Genomic DNA, 19,658 nt, shown 5'->3' on the forward strand with positions numbered 1-19,658 from the left:
AATACCCACTGGCTAACCAAAATAGGGTTCATTTTTCCTTCCGAACTTTGTTCTAAACACCTGTACGGAGTACTTAATGATTAATGAGAAGTATGGAGAGCGCGTCATTCGGCATCAAATACACGGCAAAGAATGTCTTCTCCTCGACGGTATTTATTTATCTTTACTCTCTATAGCATTTGCATTGTACTTTCAATTATACTATACGATGCTGCTGGCATCTGCTTGTTGGGCTTCATTACTTCTCCACAGAGCATAGCAATTTCAAAGCGGTGGCATGATGCATATTCTTATCCCACCGCTTCTTTTCTTATCAATCATCGTGATTTCCTAAGTGGCTGGATTTGTTCCCTGATATTCATTCCTCTTGCAAGATTATGCGCCAAGACGCTGTTTGGCTATTTCTGCTCTAACGATGGCGATGGTGCCACGTTGTACAGTCTGGATCACGCCATTCTCAACGTCGAGATTCCTCCGAAGAGTATGTGGATGAATATGGGGTATTGGGAGGTATGTAGAAAATGGTAATTAAAATAAGACACATTGCTGATGCTCTTGAAAGCATGCAAAAACCCTCCCAGAGGCATGCGTACATCTCCTGGAAAAGGTGCTACAGACTGCAGGGCTGTTGCATAAGGATGGCAGACCACTAAGAGTGGAGGGCAGCATCAAACTTCTTGATGTTGGCTTTGGTTGCGGTGACCAGACGCTTTACTTGACAAGACATTTATCTAGGACTGAGTCTGATTTCAGAAATCGCCCTCTGTTTGACGACTACATTGGTATCACGATAAATCGTCATCAGGCTGAATTCGCTCGCCAACGCCTGTCAGCAAAGACAACCGCGGGAGAGGCAGAGGAGTCCTGGACCCCAAATGTCCTACTATTCTGCGCAGATGCGGCAAATCCGACTTCTTGGAGCCGCGAGCTCAACCAGGCTGTCATTAGTAGCCTCACATCTCAACAAGAAGCGGACAGTTCGCCCTGTAAAGAGACGTGCACTTGGCTGCTTGCATTAGACACTCTCTACCATTTCAAGCCTTCTCGCGAACCTCTCTTTACTTATGCCTATCACATTCTCCACGCTTCTATCATGGCTTTTGACCTTATCCTGTCCGACTCGACGTCCATGGTTGACCGAATTCTGTTACGACTTGTCTGCCTTCTTACCTCTACTCCATATTCGAACTTCAAGACTCAATCGGACTATAAAGAGATGCTTGTCAAGGCTGGGTATTCGTCTGAAAACATTGAGATGCATGATATCTCAGAATATGTATTCTCTGGTATTGCAGGGTATATTGAGGAAAGGGAAGCCGAGTTGAGACGTTATGGAATGAGTCTGGGGAAGTTAAGGGCAGCTGGTAAGATTTTCGGCTGGTGGTCAAGGAGTGGCATTGTAAGAGGGGTGATTGTTGTCGCAAGGAGGTGTGAAATGGCTTCCTAGCTACAGGATAGGCATGGCTTTATAAACCAATATTTAGATATACATCTGAAGATACATCATACGAGGATACCCTTAGGTATAAGACAATCCCTGGTTCGAACAAGTCGTTATATGTAGACGTATCCTAAGAATTTACCGACATAATGAAAATCAAGATTATTAATTGTTAAGAGCAGGGGAAAAAAAAAAGAAAAAAAGAAAAAAAAAGAAAAAGAAGAACACAACAAGCTTATCCATGTAGGAATACAGAATATGTATTCGTCTCTTATGTGATGAATAGCAACAGATCTGTTTCTATATTTGTATAAAGCACGCCATTCCCTCTTATTTTTTTTTTTAAAAAAAAGCCTTATTTTCAACGAAGGAAGCTCCACTATTACTGGAATAATATGAACAACAACGATATAATAATTAATTTTAAGCTAATTTTATTGCTCTGTCAGCCGAGTCGCGAACCAGACCGGGATAACAAATTCATGTGCCTGACAGTTTATGCGGTACGCGCATCTAGGCTCCATCACAGCGTATCGCCCACCTCCGGACATGGCTGCTGTGAGAGCTTATTTGCTGTTGCAATCCTTGTCACCTGCAGCAAACCCAAGATAGACCAACTGTTCTGCGAATCAAAATACTGATCTAGTTATTATGCCTGTCACAAGTACAACATCTGCATAGAAAGGCTGCTTTTAATGAAATTATACCCGGTCACAGAGCGCCAGGAGACTGCAGGACGTTGCATATATAATTTTCCCGGTACGAGAACATGGGCAGGATGGAAAATCTCGACGCAAGCGCCAATATTGTTTTAGAGGAACTGTTGTCGCATCCTTAACACTGTTGTCGCATCCTTAACACTGTTTCCGATATTCGCTGGCCACCTCCGTTTTTTTTTTTTTCAATCCATGTCGGCGAGGAAGCATCTTCGTCGCTCGTATATAACCGGGATTCTTGTTATTTTGGCTTGACATCTATGAAATCAGCTTAGCGGGTGCACCGCAGCTTGCTGGACTGGGTGTCGCTGTACCAGAGATAGCTTTTAGTCAGTTCTCGGTGTGTATCGTCCTCCAACAGCTAACTTGTACCCTCATGCCTGCTAAAACATTACTGAGTAACTTTTTGTTCTTCTTTCCAGAAAAGAATCGGCGAGCTTTATATTACGAATGTAATGCTCACCACTTCGTACATTTAGTCTGACACGATGATGAGACCACGCTGGGGCAAACAACTCGACGTTCGAGCCGTGCTCGTTTTCCAGCGCCTGCACCGATTCTACTCATCCTTTGGCGTTCTAGCCGCATTGATCAGCGCCCTTGCGTTGGCGGTGCTGAGTTTCAACGAATTCCACCCAACAGTCTCCCCTCTCAGTCGTCTATCGGAAGGGTTTCTATGCAGCTCTGCCATGACAGCCGTTATATCTGCCGTTGTTGCCACGATGTTAATGTTCCAATTCGAAGGTCACGAGAAGGCCACTCGAAGAGATTTGGCTGTGGCATGGTTACCCCTGATATTCCTCGATCTGTCGGTGGTGGAGTTCCTTGTAGGACTAGTCTCCTGGCATGCAGATAAAAATGTGCGGTGGAGAGGAGCGTTGATGGAGACACAACTGCTGGTCCTGGTTATAATCAGCGTGTTGCTTGCGTGGTGGATATGGATATTCATGAAGCAGCCTGGTGGTCTGGGCAGGGAGGAAAGTGAACAGGCCTTGAAACGACAGCGTGTTGCTGATGACTGAGGTGTTCTCGAGTATCCTCGCCTGGTCAACGCGATGCAAATTGCCACCATTCGACTGTGCTATATTCACGACGATTGCCGAGACCACTATTCAATCCTGGTGCAAAATCGCAAGTCTAAACGATGGTTCCTTGACCGCTTCCGCATAGAGTCGGGAAGGTTATACATATTTGGCTGATTCAAAATTTAAGTAGCGTAGAAATAATGCTGGGGCTGAGATAATGACGATCATGGCACTCTGGCTTCCATGGAGACTAGATGGTAGCTACTCAGGCAATGGATGCTTCCATGCTCACCGTACTCCATACTATGTACGTAAATCGACATGGAGCTTGCTAAGCATTTCATACACAGGATCCACCAAGAGATAGATTGATTGGTTAGTAACTGATGCTTTACACAGGCCGTCGTTCGACCATAGTATAGCCAAACTAAATTCTGGAGATGCTCATTTTTTTGTTTTCTGTCGAGCACGATCCATGATGCAATCTCCATGCTGATTGTTATCAGCGATTCAGAATGCGAGGAGGGGTAAACAGGTCTGAAACTCATTACCCCTCCACACCTGCATTAGCTGAAGCTTAGCTCCACCAGGGCTTGCTGCACAGCCATTGGGATGGAGATGCCGAAAGCAACTACTGCCTATCCAGGGAAAAAGCCCCATCAACAGACGAATGTCATTTAACTGCGCCTCACACGCCTAATGTCGCGCAGGATCATGATATGTGGTGCAGCATTATTGGCGCAGCACTCACGAGGGCGGTGGGGTAGTTTTGATTGCGTGACGGCAACCTCCAAGATCAATACGATCAACAACCTCCACCGCGTCTATAAAGACTCCTCCTTCTCTCGCGCTGACTCTTCTCTCTCTCTCCCTCTTGCAAGAACAGCGCAAAAGACATCTTCTCCGAATCCTTACTCAACTACACTTACGTTTACAATATCTCCAAAGATCTTCACAATGGGTTGGTTCAGCGGTAAGTCTAGACTTCCATCCTCGACTCGTGAATACAGACTGACAACAGCTATTCCAGAGGACTCTGAGCAGTTCACTGCCTACGACCAAGTGAACAGCGCCCCCCACAAGGCCGAACTCAGCCACGAGCTGATCGCCGGCGCTGCTTCCTACGAGGCTGCCAAGGCCTGGGAAGAGCACCTGGCCAGAGAGGGTGAGAATTATCACGTCACCTTGACAGGATTGTAGCTGAAGGCTAACGACATCACCAGGCAAGCCCGATGACCACGCCAAGGCGAAGGAGATCCTTGCCGGTTTCGCTGGCGCCTTCATCGACCGCCTGGTTGAGACCAAGGGTCTCGACTACATCGACCGCGAGCGCGCTAAGCGCCACGCTCAGCAGCAGCTCGAGGAGCAGCTGGCTGGAGAGTACTGATTGCTGTCGGGTACAGAATCGGATATTGAATATAGCATGAGTTAAGAATGAATGAATGAATTCGTGGCTTGTTCATCAGACGTTTCTTCTCTGTTTCTTTTTGGTATAACTGCACGCCGTTGAGTATTATGTTCACCGCTATTTACCCCTCCTGAGCATCTCCTGTAGCGCCAGGCATGGGAAGAAATGGAGCAGTTGCACAAAGTCCCTTGAAGATCTGCGCAACGCGAATAGCTCTTCTCCATGTCGTTATGCAACTGCTGCCGCCTATGTCGCACTTGGGTAGCATTGCAGGTCAGTTGTACGTAATCCAGGTCAATCGTCCTACGTAAGTACTTCATTGCGCATTCCGTCAGTTTCATCAAATCTTGCGATTATGGACTGTTAAAGCGAAGACCTGATCGCCGTTTCCGAATCCCTCCAGTGAATGAGAATATATCTGCTGAACGACGCAAAGAGGTTCTTCCTGTCATTAGTTTCGACTTCCTCCTTTTCCGTCGCACGTTACCTGTCTGAAAGGATTTCCTATATCGACAATGCCCAATTGGACTTACTTCTCCAGGTATTGTCGATACGGTCTCTGGAGTAGTTGGGTTACAATTCGCGGAAGAGGATGGCATTTACTGAAACATTACTGCCGATAGTCATGTTGATATCCTACCGTCATGCACAATCTGAATGACCAGGAGCATATGTAGATTAGAATACGGAGTAGTGAAGGATGGGCTCTTTATAACGTGGCAGAAGCTGCTCCTGAGTGGTGTAAAAAGAAGCATCGCGGTGAAGGGAAAATACGCTTAGCTCCCCTGCTCAAGTATGGTTAATTGATCACTGTTCGCAGAAGGGGACGCGAGAGTTGAGAGCTTTCCTCGTCTGGTCTTCTCCTTTTGCCAGTGATCGCAAAAGCCTTCTATCTTCCTGAACTGGAGGAAGAGAAACTCTCGTAGCCACTCATTATTTGAGCGGGGAGATATGTCTTCAACACAGAGACCAGGCAGAATCTGTCTGGTAACAGTTGCTTGTATGTATGTACATTTCGCATTAAACAGCAGTACTGATACTTATGTCATGATGGGGATGGTTGATACTATACTCCCAGCATGAATGTGAATGTCTGGAAAATATTTTTCATATTATCTAGGTATTGAGGGGTGTTCCTTAATCGACCCAAAGCACTTGACTAAAATACAATCTGAGCAAGAAACAATCACTACAACGTCTTCACAAACGGAACGACAGCACCTTTCACGAACTCTGACAGAGAGGAGAACTTTCTAACCAGCCCCTCGGTTGTCGGATCAGGGATCTCGACGTCCCGGTATACGCCCCAGACGTTGTAATAGTCATACATGATGTCAAGATCTCGGAGGCCGGAAGTCGATGGCGTGAGAACACGACTGTCGCACCCAATTTCACGCTTGATGCAATCTTTGAAGTCATTCGTACTGTACTGTCCACTCACGCAATAGAACGATCGCCCCAGGACCACGTCGGGATGCTCGTGGAATCTGTCGAGAATCGCACTCACTGTTCTACCCAGGTCTCGCTCGATCCAAACCATGCCAATTTTCACATCAGGGTGAAGCTTTGGCTGAGAAATCTCAATCGTCGAGCCATCTGCTGTCTTGGATATCTGCCCGAAGTTGATCCAGTTGTCCATGTAGAACCCCAGATACAGATCCACGTGCGGCACCTTTCGGTACTTGAGGTACTGAGAGACCGTGAATTTGTTTTCAACGAGACGAGGACTGTCGAATTTGGCGCGCGTTCTCAGCAGTGCACTTGGAACGGTGGACCAGATGAATAGTTTTACTCCCGTCTCCATGGCGATGTCGGCCATGTTGCAGCCTTGTCGGGCTTCTTCGAGGGTGTCTTCCTGCACCTTGGCGTCGTAGAAATTGGTCACTCCGTACACGGCCTCGGCACCGCTGAATGCTTCAGTCAACGTTGATGGCTGCGAGAGGTCCGCTTGGACAACGGTTACATTGGGCAGGGCTGCCAATGCGCGGGCGGCATCACTAGAAGGGTTGCGTGTGACGGCTAGAATGGAGTATTCGGGGGTTTTCGACAGCTCTCGCACCACCTAGGCATGTTAATCTTCTTTTCGCTTTTTTGCTGGATTTTCTTCCTTTATCTTTCACTCTCTCCCTGTCTCTCTCCCTCTCTCTCTCTTTTTTTTCTGTTGTTGTTGTTGTTGTTGTTGTTGTTGTTGTTGTTATAGAACAAGACTATACGTACCGCACCGCCCTGCACTCCGGTTGCCCCAATAACCACGATAATCCGCGACATATTTTGCTCGCAATGAATTATCCTTAGAAAATCACTGTAGGGAGTAATATGTCTGTTTCAAGCTTTTTTCAATTTATGTTCCCGGAATGTAACTACTCTGATCGAAAGCGAAGAACAATAAGCAAGGTCAGCAGAAAACATCCCTTCTATCTATATCCACCTCCTCCTCAATTCACGTTCCAGAACACACTGCTCTGTAAGCTGAACACTGAGACTTGATCCTGGGATTTGTGGGGCTTCGTGGGGCTTTGATGCATGGAAGACTGCAGGGATTTATACATTATCTATTTACACTCTCGCTGGTGCTGTGAAAATGCGACTGAGCTTAATGAAGTTGCAAATCAACCCGATCGAGATCTAGATATCTGAGAGAAAATCATAGTAAGCTGCTAGTGTTCTAGAAAGACTGGGATCAACACGCTTGATGCAAAATCTGGGAATCAAAAATCGGTTTTCGAAGTTGGAGCTGGTGTTTCTCAACTACTCTCCCGCTGAAGGATTTATAGTTGCAGAGCCCTAGTTCTTCTATAGTTAATCCAAGAAATTGATGATACCAACCAGACGCACAGGTTCACTCGTGAGCTCTCTAGATAAATAGATTACCGATCAATAAGGTTAATTTAAATATTTGTTCTCTCGATTGGATTATCATTGATTACATTAGTAACGGTAGCTTCCTTCACCAATTACCTGCGAATCTCATGTTTCTTCGAGAAAACATTCGATGCCATATCCGCAACATCGAAGATATTTTCTCTGAATTATTTAGGAAGAATTTCCATCGCTGTGTGGTAAGACGTCGAATAGAATGCTGTTGCTACGTCCCCATAATGCATAGCCTCCGAAATAGTAACTCGAATATGCCGGAACCTCGGACTTCCTTTCGGAAGGTGTTTAACCGATTTTTGCACTGTGCATACTTCAAGACGCATGATGCGGGGTGTCAAGTTCGTACTGGGATTACTCTCAAATTCTGAACGAGTAGCTCTAATATCTTTAGAGAGATAGACTGTTCTCACAATTGAGTAGCGCCGTAGTACACAGTGAAGGAAATAAACGGGAAAATAAATAAACGAAACAAAAACTAAATTAATAAATTAATCAAGGGAAAGAAAAGAGGGGGGGATTCTGACTGAATAGCTGTTCCGCGACATAAATAAACTCAATCGACTCAGCGGACCCAACACAGCTTGCGGGCAGCTTGTGTGGAGACTCGACTAAGATGTGTACACCTCGCATCTAATAGCAATATTTTCCCTCTTTTCCAGGGGTACATAATATTTGGTCCGGGATTGATAATGACACCCATGTTTCCCATGGAGGGTTAAAGCCCCACTATGGGGATAAATTGAACGGGATATCATTTACCCGATTTTTTTATATTAATACAGTGGACATGCTCGTATTATTAATTTGCCTTTGGCCTGCTCCCGCGTCCAATTGATTTATAGCGAGAGGAGAAGTACATGTATATATAGATAGGCATACATAGAAAAAGGGCAACATGGGCAAACGCATCGTCTTCACAGGCGGATCAGGCAAGGCCGGCCGCCACTGCATCCCCTACCTTCTCTCGAAAGGCCATCAGGTCCTGAACCTGGACCTGAACCCGCTGCCCAATCCCGATGGCAACGGGCTCAACCCGGACGTGTTCACGCTGAAATGCGACCTGACGGACAGCGGGCAGGTCTTCAACGCCCTGACGTCGCACTTCCACATGGGCGAGTACGAGATCGAGCGCGACCTGGGCAAGGAGTCGCCGACCATCCTGCCGGACGCTGTCATCCATTTCGCTGCGTATGCGCGCAACATGATCGTGCCGGACAACGAGACCTTCCGGGCCAACGTGGTCAGCACGTACAACGTTATCGAGGCCGCGTGCAAGCTGGGCATCAAGAAGATCATCATCGCCAGCTCCGAGACCACCTACGGCGTGTGCTTCTCGCAGGGCGACTCGGATTACCACTCGTTCCCGCTCGAGGAGGACTACGATGTCGATCCCATGGATTCGTACGCGCTGAGCAAGCTGTGCGGTGAGCAGACCGCCCGGACCTTTGCACGGCGGTTCAACGTCGATATCTATGCCCTGCGCATCGGCAATGTGATCGACCCGAAGCAGTACGAGACGGACTTCCCCAGCTTCGTCAAGAACCCGGAGACCCGCAAGCGGAACGCCTGGAGCTATATCGATGCGCGGGATCTAGGCCAGATCTGCGACCTGTGCGTGCAGAAAGACGGGCTGGGGTTCCAGATTTTCAACGCGACGAATGACACCATTACCACCGAAATTCCGACGGAGGAGGTTCTGAAGAAGTACTGTCCCAATGTGCCAATTACGAGGAAGATGGGAGAGTGGGAGGCTCCGTTGAGCAATCGGAAGATTAGAGAAGTGCTGGGATTTCAGGAGGTTCATAACTGGAGAAAGTATGTCAAGATTTGAAAGAACCTGGTGGAAAGACCAGAAGAGCGGATGAACTCTCCATATGTGTACATTTGTACAGTAAGCAACGACATGTAACCAACTATCCTGACGATATGATGATGAATATACGAAGCAATGACGATGTCCTAAGTTGGATAAAGAAAGGGAATTTTAAAGCAAAACAAGAAAAAAAAAACGTTCCTCCAGAACTGGTAGCGCGGAACGGCAATGATTAGGTTTTTCGACCGACGCAGGATTCGAACCTGCGATCTCCCGCACCGGAAACGGATGCCTTACCACTAGGCCAGTCGGCCAATTGTTGTTAAAAGAAGGGACAGCCTAGCCTTGAATCCATTCCTTGCCTTTTTACCAGATACGGCCTATCAATCATTGGAATCACTTCCATCGACATAGTAGTCGATTAATTTATAAACAACAAGCCTTAAACCCCTCGCTCTGCTCAGGCGGGTTGGAGGGGGTAACAAAGTCAGGTGACTGTGAAATTTTTATAGGTAAAAGCTTATAAAATAACTTACTATAGGAAGGTACACTACCACATAATGTGCTGTCTTGTCTGGTTGAGCTAATGGCGATTTACCTCCAACAAGTTGTCTATAACTCTTCATTTCCGGTGCATGGAGTAGAATTTTCAGATGCAATTTTCTATGCAACGGAATTCTAATACAACGTATGACTAGCGCACACTGAGTAGAGATTTCCGTGATTATCTAAACGGACAAGGTCTTCATTCTGTGCTGAGGACATCATAAATCGACCAGAAGTACACAAAAAAAAAATAACAAGAGGATGACCTAGAGGATATATCAACGACCTTGGTCAAACCAAATCCTCCCCGTATTCGTCCGAATCATGTTGTTCTTGATCGTCAGCGTATCACCTTCCCTGGCAAACGCGAACATAACTTCGCTCATCATCATCAGACTTGATGGAACAGACGAAATTCCGCTATCTGCAACTTCTCTCGTTCAGCGACCGGATTTCTCTCCTCAGTGACTCTTTGTGCTCTTCGAGCCAACAAACGCGGTCGTACAAGGAGTTAAACCTCTCTGCTAGACACTCAAGGTTGTCGTCCAGGGTCGAGACTTCCTTCTTCAGCGCGGAATTCTCCCTCGTCAGTGTTGCAACCTTCTCGGTCATTTTATCAGAAAAGTCGTAGTATCTCCCCTGAAGGTCCCGGAATAAAGACGTGAGCTCGTCGATCCTCCGCATAATGCGATCCATCATGTTGGATTCCTGAGTGAGTTGTCTAAGCTTAAGTGCGTTGAAAGTCTGGTATAGTCTGGTGTAGTATGTTGCAAGTGTGATGTGAATGTGAGTCCCGTTCACTGCTGGTAAAATGCTCGTGTCTCTTTCCATATGCTAGCAAGGGAGAACCGATGGATTTATAGGCCGGAGCTTTACCAGAGGTAAATGTTTCGCCGGCTCGACATTGTCGGTCCTTGCTGGACAAAGACTGTTTCTGTTCGGAGACTGTCCAGGGATTCCAAATAGTATCTTTGTTTTCATTGAGATGGGATTACCCTTTGATCGAAAGTATTAGCAGGAGAGCTTCGAGAATCGAGCCCATCAATAAAGGAAATCCTCAGTATCTTAAATATATAGAAAGAATGGGTTGATATAAGAGATTGTCAAAGCAGGCGAATAAAGATAAACATGTTTAGACTACGAACCAGGCCTCTGAGGTTATAGGACTAAAAGAGACAACTGGAATGATGAGAAAATAGGCTGAATATAAGTCCAAAGCTTGAAAGGGTCGACACGATTGTATTCTCTTCTTTGTCTTGGATGGCTGTTTCCTTCAGGGGTATGATTGCTTTGACAGTAGAAATCCCAGAATCAGACAAAAGATATCAACTTCCCTCTCCTTTCCTACAAGCTTTTGGATAAATGGATATTCCTTCTACAAAGACCTGTATAGAAAGGATTAGAATCTGGCGAAGAAAAATAAAGAGAATAATAAATAGTTGACAAAGGAAGAGAGTCCTCCAAGACTTTGAGTACAAAGACAACGGATTGTCTCTGGTTATTTTCTTCCGTGGCTTTTTGGCTTACTCCCGTTCTTTCTTTTTCCGCCAGGACGATGATGAAAAGAGCAAAGAAGACCAAATTGACTTTTTGGAGGAAGTGTAGTATTGAATTGGATCCCCAACATAGAGAGGAACTGCGTTTCGCTGGATGTCTCTTACTCCTCGCATGCTATGGATCTATGCTAAAAAAAGATCAGGGGACCAGGTAAAGGCGTGGAATAGGACTACGTTGCTACAAATATAGAGATAAAATTACTCCACTATTTGTATGGTGCTTCTATGAGTTCAGTACATCTGACTTCTCTTTGCTCTTGCTGCTAGGAGTTGAGCCCTTGGCCTCATGATCCTATCCCTCGATGATCTGGGGGATATAATTCTGATTGAGGAACGGACAGCCAGTATGTCGGCTGATTCAAGTGCATCTTACTGAGGAATCAGCAAAACTCACCGGGCCTTCATAGTTCTGGTGCAGTCGCAGAAGCCACCACAGCCTGACAAAGATGGTGAACCCGCCCACGATCACTGAGACGTAATTCATGTTCGCCGCATCAACGGGCTGAACGAAGGAAAGCAAGAGATGACGTTCGAGGCGACGATGTACCCCAGTACAGGACGTTCATCAACCATCCCCAGCGGCCTAGATGAAAAGGTCCCGGCAGGTCCGACTTGCGGCCAATCACCATGTGGGCGGCGATAGCGATTGCATACGAGATCGTCATAAGCACGACAAAGGCGCCCATCAAGGCGTTGAACGCTGTCATGTTGCCGACGTAGATGCAGCCGACAGCGGTGGGTGACCACGGCACACAACATGTTGGCCCGGACCGGGTTGTGCCACTGCTTGGAGACATGCATAAAGTTGGAGCTGTAAGGTGTAGCTTTATTGCGCAACAGCGCCCAGAAAGTTCAGCCAGAGGCGATGAAGTTGTCTGGCAGCGCGCCGTATGATGCACGTCAGACCAACGGCTCCCGCCTGTGACCCCGTCGCCTGCAAGTAGACTTCAGTGATAGGAAAGCTGGACTGAATACTCAGGATGCTTTTCAGATCAGCAATGGCGTACGAAGAGCAATCACGTAGGCAAAGGCCCTGTTAGTGATCAAGTCAAATCAACACGGTTCTCTTTTCCCGTCGAATACAATGTCTCAGTGCAGAAGTGTCTGGTGAGCAAGAAGAGACTTACGTAGCAAATCCCAGGCACAGCTAGAAGTACATCGCTTTGGAGACGGTGACTTCTTGTTTTCGCACCCGTTCTGCCAGATGGGCGGTGCAATCGGGGGTGCCAACCGAGTGTGCTGAGAAACGAAATCAATAAATTCGCCGGGTAGAAGGCGAGGAGACCCCGTTTCAATCAGCTAATCTGATACTCACCTCCGTCCAGCAGGCCCATCACAAATACTAGGCCGCTGTTCGACCAGCCTGTACCGTTCACAAAGGTACGCCGGACAAAATCACTGCTGGCATGAAACTTGGCATAGCCACCAGTACCACGAGGGAGATGAAGACACCAGACATGACCACAAACGACCCCATAACGTTGAGTACTGGCAGGAATCCATTCCCGCAGCAGAGGATGAAGGAGCCCAGCCAGTTGAGCAGCTAGAATGCGACGAAGACCATCCACGGCTGCCACTCCACCTCAGGATGCTGAACGAGGTACATCTGCACCAGCGCGTTGCCCAGGATAGCACACGTCGACGAGATGGCAAACACCCAGGCCAGGAAGTTGAACAAGCCTTTGTAGAAGCTGGTGACACGGCCGTACTTGGGGCCGGTGACAAGGGTTGCCCAGTGGTACACTGTGACTCTAGTTAGACGACACATCGCAATGGCGACAATAGACTCATCTCCTCCGGACGACGGGATGGAGCTAGATAACTCGGCCAGCGAGGTTGTGATAACAGCAAACGCGAGTGAGACCACAACCCTGTCGTCATCATCCCGATATCTTGGATGTTAACGTCTGGAGAATGAACCAACAACTCATAGACAACACCCGCTGCACCGCCATTGCCTGCAGCTTACGGGCATCCTCGTCCTCAAGCATCGTGTTCTCGGCATCTCGGAGTGGTGCGTATGTTGCAGAATCAGACATTGACTCGACTGCCGTGGCTTCCTCTGGTTGTTTCATTGTATTTGTTGTATCCTGTCTTTTGCTTTGCCGTATTGAGGGCGACGGGCAGAGAGATCGGCCGCATTGACTGCTTTTGAACGAGACAATCCTACACCTCAACATCAAGGAGAATATGTAGGGATTCTCCAAGCGTCTTGTGAAGAATCCTGTTTTATTATGATGACGAGGCTGAGAGTAGCGAAGAATAAGTTGCTGTCAACCTTGCAGGAGACTAAATCATCCAATACCTATTTACTTACTCCATCCGGACTTGTCGTGCATGGGATGATTGATCTGCCGAGCCACGATTATTTAGGATTTATCACGTCCAGGAGAACGCTGATAACCTTGTTTAGCCAAAAGTTTGGACGTGGATGGAGGTATAGTTGGGGAAATCACGTGGCTGCAGGACGAAAGCAAACGACAAGATATACCTCTATGAAAATGAGGTTTTTAAGGCAGTTTCTATAGATATACTGATCCTATGTTGACAGAGAGACTTGGGACATTTATTTTATTCTGGGAATCCCGGAGGGCGATTTATCTCTAATAATAAACTTGAATAAAAATTAGTCATACATTAGGAAATAGAATAAGAAAACTATTCTAAATCTTGAAAATCGCTATGATATAGCGATAGAAACTTTTATGAGGCTCAAAATCTGGCAGTAAATAAGCAGATGAATAGACGTTAAGGCGCAGAGTTGACAATATAATATACTCCATATGTTTCAACTTCCCCACTGCTCTTGCTTGGCCATCGGATGGAAAGACTACATAGATACTATTGGATCCAACTCTCCCTTCAAGTCTATCGTATTACAGCCAACCACCCGTAGTGGTGACAATACATAGCCCTTGAATCTCATGATCCAGCATCTGTGGCGGTGCAAGCTACTTGTATACGGAATGGGTAAGCCCCGTGAATTTAGCGTCCGAGCAATTGGGCAAAAATGCGCTATACGGAGCAGTCCGTAGTTGCTTCGCGCGCTCGTTGACCAGCAGAACTACAGTGTCTGACAGTGTACTCTGTCCTTGTTGAGAAAACCTCGTCAGGCCTGTTTCTTGATGTCGTCGTCATGACCTTTATCTCATCCAGTTCTGAGTGCCCTCCCACCCACCTTTCGCCTCGCCCACGATGCTCTCTTTGCCCCCGGGATTCCCTTCTCTTACCGCTGACGGATGCTTTGTCTGCAGCCAATGGTCATGCTGTCACACTGCCTCGTAATGACCCCGTATCTCTTCTCGCGACCGTACCAGCTGTTGTGGATACCTAATAGACATGGGGACTGGTTACGCTGTCTTGTATTCCATCCGCCTCCCCAAGCAAAGCAGCAGCATGGCTCAGAACAGGTGCTCAATCCCCTCCATGTCTCATTTCACGGTGGGGGATTCCTCGGCGGTCTTGCTGAATACAATGCTCCCTTCTGCGCTCAGCTCGCCCAAGCTACTGGCGCAGTAGTTGTCAGCGCAACTTATCGCGCGGCGCCACGATATCCATATCCTGCTGCACATGAGGATACAGAAGATGTGCTGGAATGGCTGTGGGAGAACGCAGCAGAGAAATTGGGCGCAGACAGGAATATACTGACAACGAGTGGCTTAAGTGCGGGGGCCAACTTGGCTCTGGGCGTGCCTGCACAGTGGGCAAGACGCAAAGGAGCGAAGATATGGGCAAGTGTGACAGCTTATTCTCCAGTAAGTCTGACCGGGCATTTGGGGAGCAAAATCTGAATCTGCGTGTTTACTGGTTTATTTGCCAACATGCCGTCTAGGTTGATCTGCGAATTCCACCGCGGCAGAAACCAAAACCAGACAGCTTTCCTAAAGTAGACCCGCTAGGGTGGTGCACCGATCTCTTCGACGCCTACGTAGCGTCAACACGCCCTGCCTCAGTCACAGATGCCCGCCTAAATCCGATTCTCGCACAGCTGGATGATCTGCCTCATGATATGCTGTTTATTATACCCACCCTCGATATCCTCGTTGAGGAACAGCTCTCCTTTGTTGATCGACTCAGGAAGGACATGGACGCGAGGAAAGATGGGGATAGGAAAGTGGAGGCCAGACTATTTGACAAATGTTTGCATGGATGGCTAGAATGTGAGATCCATCTGATATTATACAATAATCCGTCTATACATTGGAAGTGGAGCTGGTTATGTGCATGAGCTGACATGACAAAACTCTAGTACCGTCATTCGCGATTGAGGAGAAAACAAGAACGGATGCATTTAATGCGATGATTAAATTTATTAAGGAGGCACATGAGAAGTATAAAAAGTATGGGACGTAGGCTCAAGTCTCTCGGTGATTCAAAGTTTTAGGATATAGTCTCCCCCCAATTTTATCTGTATATTTTACTGCATCTCCACCATTGAGATCTACGACCGTGGCAATCATATCCTCTAAACAGGTGCTTAAGAAACAAATTATCTCTTATGGGATATTAGATATACCACTCTTTCCTATAGCATTATAGGCCTGCTGTGGACGATTAAATTACCATAGGCATTGTAGAATGATCTAGTGTTTTAGTAGAACTATAATGCCATGGGCAAGGGTGCAAAAAGAGCAGGTGTCTCTCAATCCTGATCCCATTTTGACCTAACTGTTCCATGCCTTTTGGCTTCATGAGGTATATCCTCTTCCCCGCAGAATGTAAGATATCCCAGCTAGGTTTTGGGCGGTTTGGCTCCACCTGGGGATCGAAAGAATTTTTATAGACTAAGACTGTAACTATCAGACCTCAGCAACTAGGTAGGCAATTGTATGCTTTTCTTTAATAAACGGACAGTATAAGATTTCTGTTATATCAAAGTTGATTTTGGCATTAATTTGAAGTCCTGTAGTAAAAGAGTCAAAACTAGATTGTTCCTCCTCCCGATTGCCACCTTTCTATTATTTGGGCCAGGATTCATCTCCAGAACATCTCTATTATTCAATAAGGCTCGTTGCCACTTGGTGGAAAATGATACCTCCGTATGGATTTACTTTCCGCTCCCCACAAGTTTAACCCCGCTATCCACCGACTTCCCCCCGCACGGCGTAGTACAGAGTACTGTTTTGCTTGCTTTTATGACGTCGTTACGCGAACTACAGCTGGCACGTGTGGCCGTCCCCAATGAGACTTTCCCCGATATTCCTTTTCCTTGGTTTGCTTCTGATTCTACCAACCTCCAGATAGGCAGGAATGGTCTAAATATAAAATTCTTCTATTTGTCGAAGCGAGGCTGGGTAGGGACAATTTATCTTCCAACTAACCTGACTGGGATTGAGGAGTAACTGAACAGATTAACTATACTCCATATGTTCGAGACATTTTTCGCAGAGGTTCGGAGAATCAGTGGAGTTCGGCGTAACGCTGCGGCGAATTTGACGGCTTAATTTCTTCTTCACCTGCCTAATCGGGTAGAAGATATGCAGAGGAGCGGAGGATTCGGTGGAGATCTGATAATTTGTTCGATCACCTTCCTGGACCTTTCTATCCCAATGGACGAGGCACAAGATGAGCTTGGCTACTCATGCATAAATAGGTACTTTAATCCCAATCAATTCTTTTTGACTCATTGTGGCAATTGACATATTGAAGCACTCTTTCGCAACCCTCGCGATATGGTCATGACTTCTGCATTCAGCTCTTTCACGCTTGTCGGGCTGCTAGCCCACAGCTTTGCTGCCAATGCTTCTGTCATCACGACAGCGCCGTCCAAGGCCACTGTGGCACCGGCTGCAGGGTACAGTTAGAGCTCTTTCTCCTATACGCAGATGACGTTGGACCGGTATGCCACCCCGCTGAAGTCGCCTCTCTCTTTCCCAACACCGTTTGCACCACATTTCAGCCATGCATCGACTCTGTTGCCGGCCAATGTGACGTATACGACCTACTCTTTCAATCCTCGCGCCACCTCGACCCCGGACGGTCAGTATGGGCAGAGTGCCTATGCAGCGTTATGGACGAACCTCTCCTTCTCCGACAGCCCGCCCTTCACGACGACTGTATCCCCGACTCCGGTGCCCACAAGCGAGTTGGTCTTTCCACCCGCCCTACCCGACCAATCAGTAGATCAAAGCGACCTGAAGCTTCCATCTGACTTCATCTGGGGCGTGGCCGGGAGTGCTTGGCAGATTGAAGGTGGCCTGCAGATCGAAGGACGAGGACCGAGTATCTTGGACACAATTGGAGCGCTGGGGACGTCCAACGGGGCCAATGACTCCAATATCGCTGATATGAACTATTTCCTCTACAAACAAGACCTCGCGAGACTGGCGGCCCTTGGGGTCCCGCACTACTCCTTCTCGATCTCGTGGAGTCGGGTGGTTCCCTTCGGCGTGGCAGGCTCTCCTATCAACACAGAGGCACTGGCTCACTACGACGACCTCATCAACACCTGTCTGGAATACGGCATCACGCCGATCGTCACTCTGGTGCATGCTGATCCCCCGCCTGCGGTCATCGCTGACGTCTCTGCCTTGACCACCCATTTCTTATACTACGCCAAACAGGTGATGACGAGATACGGAGACAGGGTCCCGTACTGGGTCACCTTCAACGAACCGAACATTGCTGTTGGATCAATGTACGCCTCGTACAATGACTTGACGACGACGTTGCTTGCGCACGCCGCGATCTACGACTGGTACAAGAATGAACTCGGGGGTACGGGCAAGATCACCATGAAATTCGCCAACAACCTTGCGTTGCCTCTGGACCCGACCAATTCGTCCCACGTTTCTGCTGCGCTGAGATATCAAGATTTCATTCTTGGAATCATGGGTAATCCCTTGTTCCTGGGTGAACAATACCCCGCCGACGCGCTGAGCACACTGGGCCCGAATCTGACGGCTCTGACCGAGGACCAACTCTCTTTGATCAATGGGAAGGTCGACTTCTGGGCCTTCGATCCGTACGTCGCCCAATTTGCCTCTCCACCACTGGGGGGCGTCGAGTCTTGCGCATCCGATCCTTCCAATCCTCTGTGGCCCACTTGCGTGACTTTGAGCAACGTCCAGGCCAACGGCTGGCTGATGGGTGACGCCTCCAATGCGTATGCCTATATCGCGCCGCAGTATGTGCGTCAGCAGCTTGGCTACGTTTGGAACACGTTCCGACCTTCGGGGATCTTGATCTCGGAATTCGGCTTCAACCCGTTTGCCGATAGTCAAAGGTCCCTTGACGCTCAGCGGTACGACTTGGAGCGGACCCTTTATTATCAGAACTTCCTTCAGGAAACGCTGAAGGCCATTCATGAAGACGGCGTCAATGTGATCGGTGCTCTCGCCTGGAGTTTTGTAGACAACAATGAGTTTGGCAGTTTTGCGAACCAGTATGGCATGCAAGCCGTCAATCGGACTGACGGAAAGTTCACGAGGCATTATAAACGGAGTTTCTTCGACTTTGTTGATTTCTTTACGAAGCATGTTGCGTCCTGAGTTAGCCCCGACCAACAGATGAATCCTTTGCGCGCTGACGTGTAATTAAAGATCAGGAAAAAAAAATATATAGGCGGTTTTCTTTCTCTTCTCTCTCACTTTTCTTTTCCTTTCCCTTTTCTTCTCTTGTATTTTCCTTTTTTTTTTTAAAAAAGGAAGGAAGAAAGGAAGAAAAAGCACATTAAAATAAAGTTGTCACAAGGTCCGCGATAAGAACATATATAATGAAATGGCCAATTTCATTCTCTAAGTCTACTATGAGAATTCTGTACATACATACAACCGTTGAAGCGTAACAACTATAACATGCATCTTTCTCACATGCTCTATTTGTACAGTAGTGTACAGTGGTCGTATTGTCAAGCCTGGGCATTGCCATTGGCTACAAGCCATGGTCAGTACCATAGTAACGCACACGTATGTACATCGTACCCTTGAGGAGTCCAGGGGCATTCATGGTGTACAAATCGCCAGGAACAAACGTCAACCTCATTATCCTCCCAATGTATACTGCGCTCCTCATCAGCAACGTAAAGCTCGACACACGGGAACGCCCGGCGAGTACGGAGTATTTGGCGACGATGTCTGGGGGATGTGTCTCATAGATGGTCCAGGCTGGGAAGTTGGTTCCTGTCCCATGGCCCGAGTGATCGTCCGGATTCCAGTCAAGCTTTAGCATCACAACAACCATGTACTCCTCATTTCTGCTTTTGATGATATCTGTATGTGGAACTTCCAGTGGGCGCGCCTATCTGACATTACCTTGGACTGAATCAATTATCTGGA

General features: G+C 47.4%; 11 protein-coding genes and 1 non-coding gene across 12 annotated transcripts; 6 read left to right on the forward strand and 6 right to left on the reverse strand.

Moving 5' to 3' along the window:
* Positions 1 to 132: 132 nt before the first annotated feature.
* Positions 133 to 1,447, forward strand: VTN77DRAFT_584 (uncharacterized protein; the record flags this gene model as incomplete). Its single annotated transcript, XM_069422051.1, has 2 exons — positions 133 to 510; positions 563 to 1,447. 2 exons carry the CDS (start codon positions 133 to 135, stop codon positions 1,445 to 1,447), a joined length of 1,263 nt encoding a protein of 420 aa, XP_069273433.1.
* A 1,198-nt stretch (positions 1,448 to 2,645) lies between these two features.
* On the forward strand, positions 2,646 to 3,179 carry VTN77DRAFT_585 (uncharacterized protein; the record flags this gene model as incomplete). The annotated part of the gene is made up of 1 exon (XM_069422062.1): positions 2,646 to 3,179. One exon carries the CDS (start codon positions 2,646 to 2,648, stop codon positions 3,177 to 3,179), a length of 534 nt encoding a protein of 177 aa, XP_069273434.1.
* A 960-nt stretch (positions 3,180 to 4,139) lies between these two features.
* Positions 4,140 to 4,569, forward strand: VTN77DRAFT_586 (uncharacterized protein; the record flags this gene model as incomplete). Its single annotated transcript, XM_069422073.1, has 3 exons — positions 4,140 to 4,155; positions 4,213 to 4,347; positions 4,406 to 4,569. 3 exons carry the CDS (start codon positions 4,140 to 4,142, stop codon positions 4,567 to 4,569), a joined length of 315 nt encoding a protein of 104 aa, XP_069273435.1.
* Positions 4,570 to 5,779: 1,210 nt separating this feature from the next.
* VTN77DRAFT_587 (uncharacterized protein) lies at positions 5,780 to 6,409 on the reverse strand (the record flags this gene model as incomplete). Its single annotated transcript, XM_069422084.1, has 1 exon — positions 5,780 to 6,409. One exon carries the CDS (start codon positions 6,407 to 6,409, stop codon positions 5,780 to 5,782), a length of 630 nt encoding a protein of 209 aa, XP_069273436.1.
* Positions 6,410 to 8,362: 1,953 nt separating this feature from the next.
* VTN77DRAFT_588 (uncharacterized protein) lies at positions 8,363 to 9,298 on the forward strand (the record flags this gene model as incomplete). The annotated part of the gene is made up of 1 exon (XM_069422095.1): positions 8,363 to 9,298. One exon carries the CDS (start codon positions 8,363 to 8,365, stop codon positions 9,296 to 9,298), a length of 936 nt encoding a protein of 311 aa, XP_069273437.1.
* Positions 9,299 to 9,522: 224 nt separating this feature from the next.
* On the reverse strand, positions 9,523 to 9,594 carry VTN77DRAFT_t136. The gene has a single exon. It is a non-coding gene; the product is annotated as a tRNA-Arg (tRNA).
* A 510-nt stretch (positions 9,595 to 10,104) lies between these two features.
* VTN77DRAFT_589 (uncharacterized protein) lies at positions 10,105 to 10,525 on the reverse strand (the record flags this gene model as incomplete). The annotated part of the gene is made up of 2 exons (XM_069422106.1): positions 10,105 to 10,256; positions 10,318 to 10,525. 2 exons carry the CDS (start codon positions 10,523 to 10,525, stop codon positions 10,105 to 10,107), a joined length of 360 nt encoding a protein of 119 aa, XP_069273438.1.
* Positions 10,526 to 11,674: 1,149 nt separating this feature from the next.
* VTN77DRAFT_590 (uncharacterized protein) lies at positions 11,675 to 12,179 on the reverse strand (the record flags this gene model as incomplete). Its single annotated transcript, XM_069422118.1, has 3 exons — positions 11,675 to 11,704; positions 11,777 to 11,850; positions 11,930 to 12,179. 3 exons carry the CDS (start codon positions 12,177 to 12,179, stop codon positions 11,675 to 11,677), a joined length of 354 nt encoding a protein of 117 aa, XP_069273439.1.
* A 746-nt stretch (positions 12,180 to 12,925) lies between these two features.
* On the reverse strand, positions 12,926 to 13,421 carry VTN77DRAFT_591 (uncharacterized protein; the record flags this gene model as incomplete). Its single annotated transcript, XM_069422129.1, has 2 exons — positions 12,926 to 13,274; positions 13,321 to 13,421. The coding sequence occupies 2 exons, from the start codon at positions 13,419 to 13,421 to the stop codon at positions 12,926 to 12,928; spliced, it is 450 nt and encodes a 149-aa protein (XP_069273440.1).
* A 1,200-nt stretch (positions 13,422 to 14,621) lies between these two features.
* On the forward strand, positions 14,622 to 15,735 carry VTN77DRAFT_592 (uncharacterized protein; the record flags this gene model as incomplete). Its single annotated transcript, XM_069422140.1, has 3 exons — positions 14,622 to 15,137; positions 15,215 to 15,542; positions 15,632 to 15,735. 3 exons carry the CDS (start codon positions 14,622 to 14,624, stop codon positions 15,733 to 15,735), a joined length of 948 nt encoding a protein of 315 aa, XP_069273441.1.
* Positions 15,736 to 17,207: 1,472 nt separating this feature from the next.
* Positions 17,208 to 18,872, forward strand: VTN77DRAFT_593 (uncharacterized protein; the record flags this gene model as incomplete). The annotated part of the gene is made up of 1 exon (XM_069422151.1): positions 17,208 to 18,872. The coding sequence occupies one exon, from the start codon at positions 17,208 to 17,210 to the stop codon at positions 18,870 to 18,872; it is 1,665 nt and encodes a 554-aa protein (XP_069273442.1).
* A 359-nt stretch (positions 18,873 to 19,231) lies between these two features.
* Positions 19,232 to 19,551, reverse strand: VTN77DRAFT_594 (uncharacterized protein; the record flags this gene model as incomplete). The annotated part of the gene is made up of 2 exons (XM_069422162.1): positions 19,232 to 19,254; positions 19,305 to 19,551. The coding sequence occupies 2 exons, from the start codon at positions 19,549 to 19,551 to the stop codon at positions 19,232 to 19,234; spliced, it is 270 nt and encodes an 89-aa protein (XP_069273443.1).
* Positions 19,552 to 19,658: the final 107 nt, after the last annotated feature.

This window comes from Rasamsonia byssochlamydoides, assembly GCF_041956645.1.
Source record: "Rasamsonia byssochlamydoides strain NRRL 3658 unplaced genomic scaffold VTN77scaffold_102, whole genome shotgun sequence".
Lineage (NCBI taxonomy): Eukaryota > Fungi > Ascomycota > Eurotiomycetes > Eurotiales > Trichocomaceae > Rasamsonia > Rasamsonia byssochlamydoides.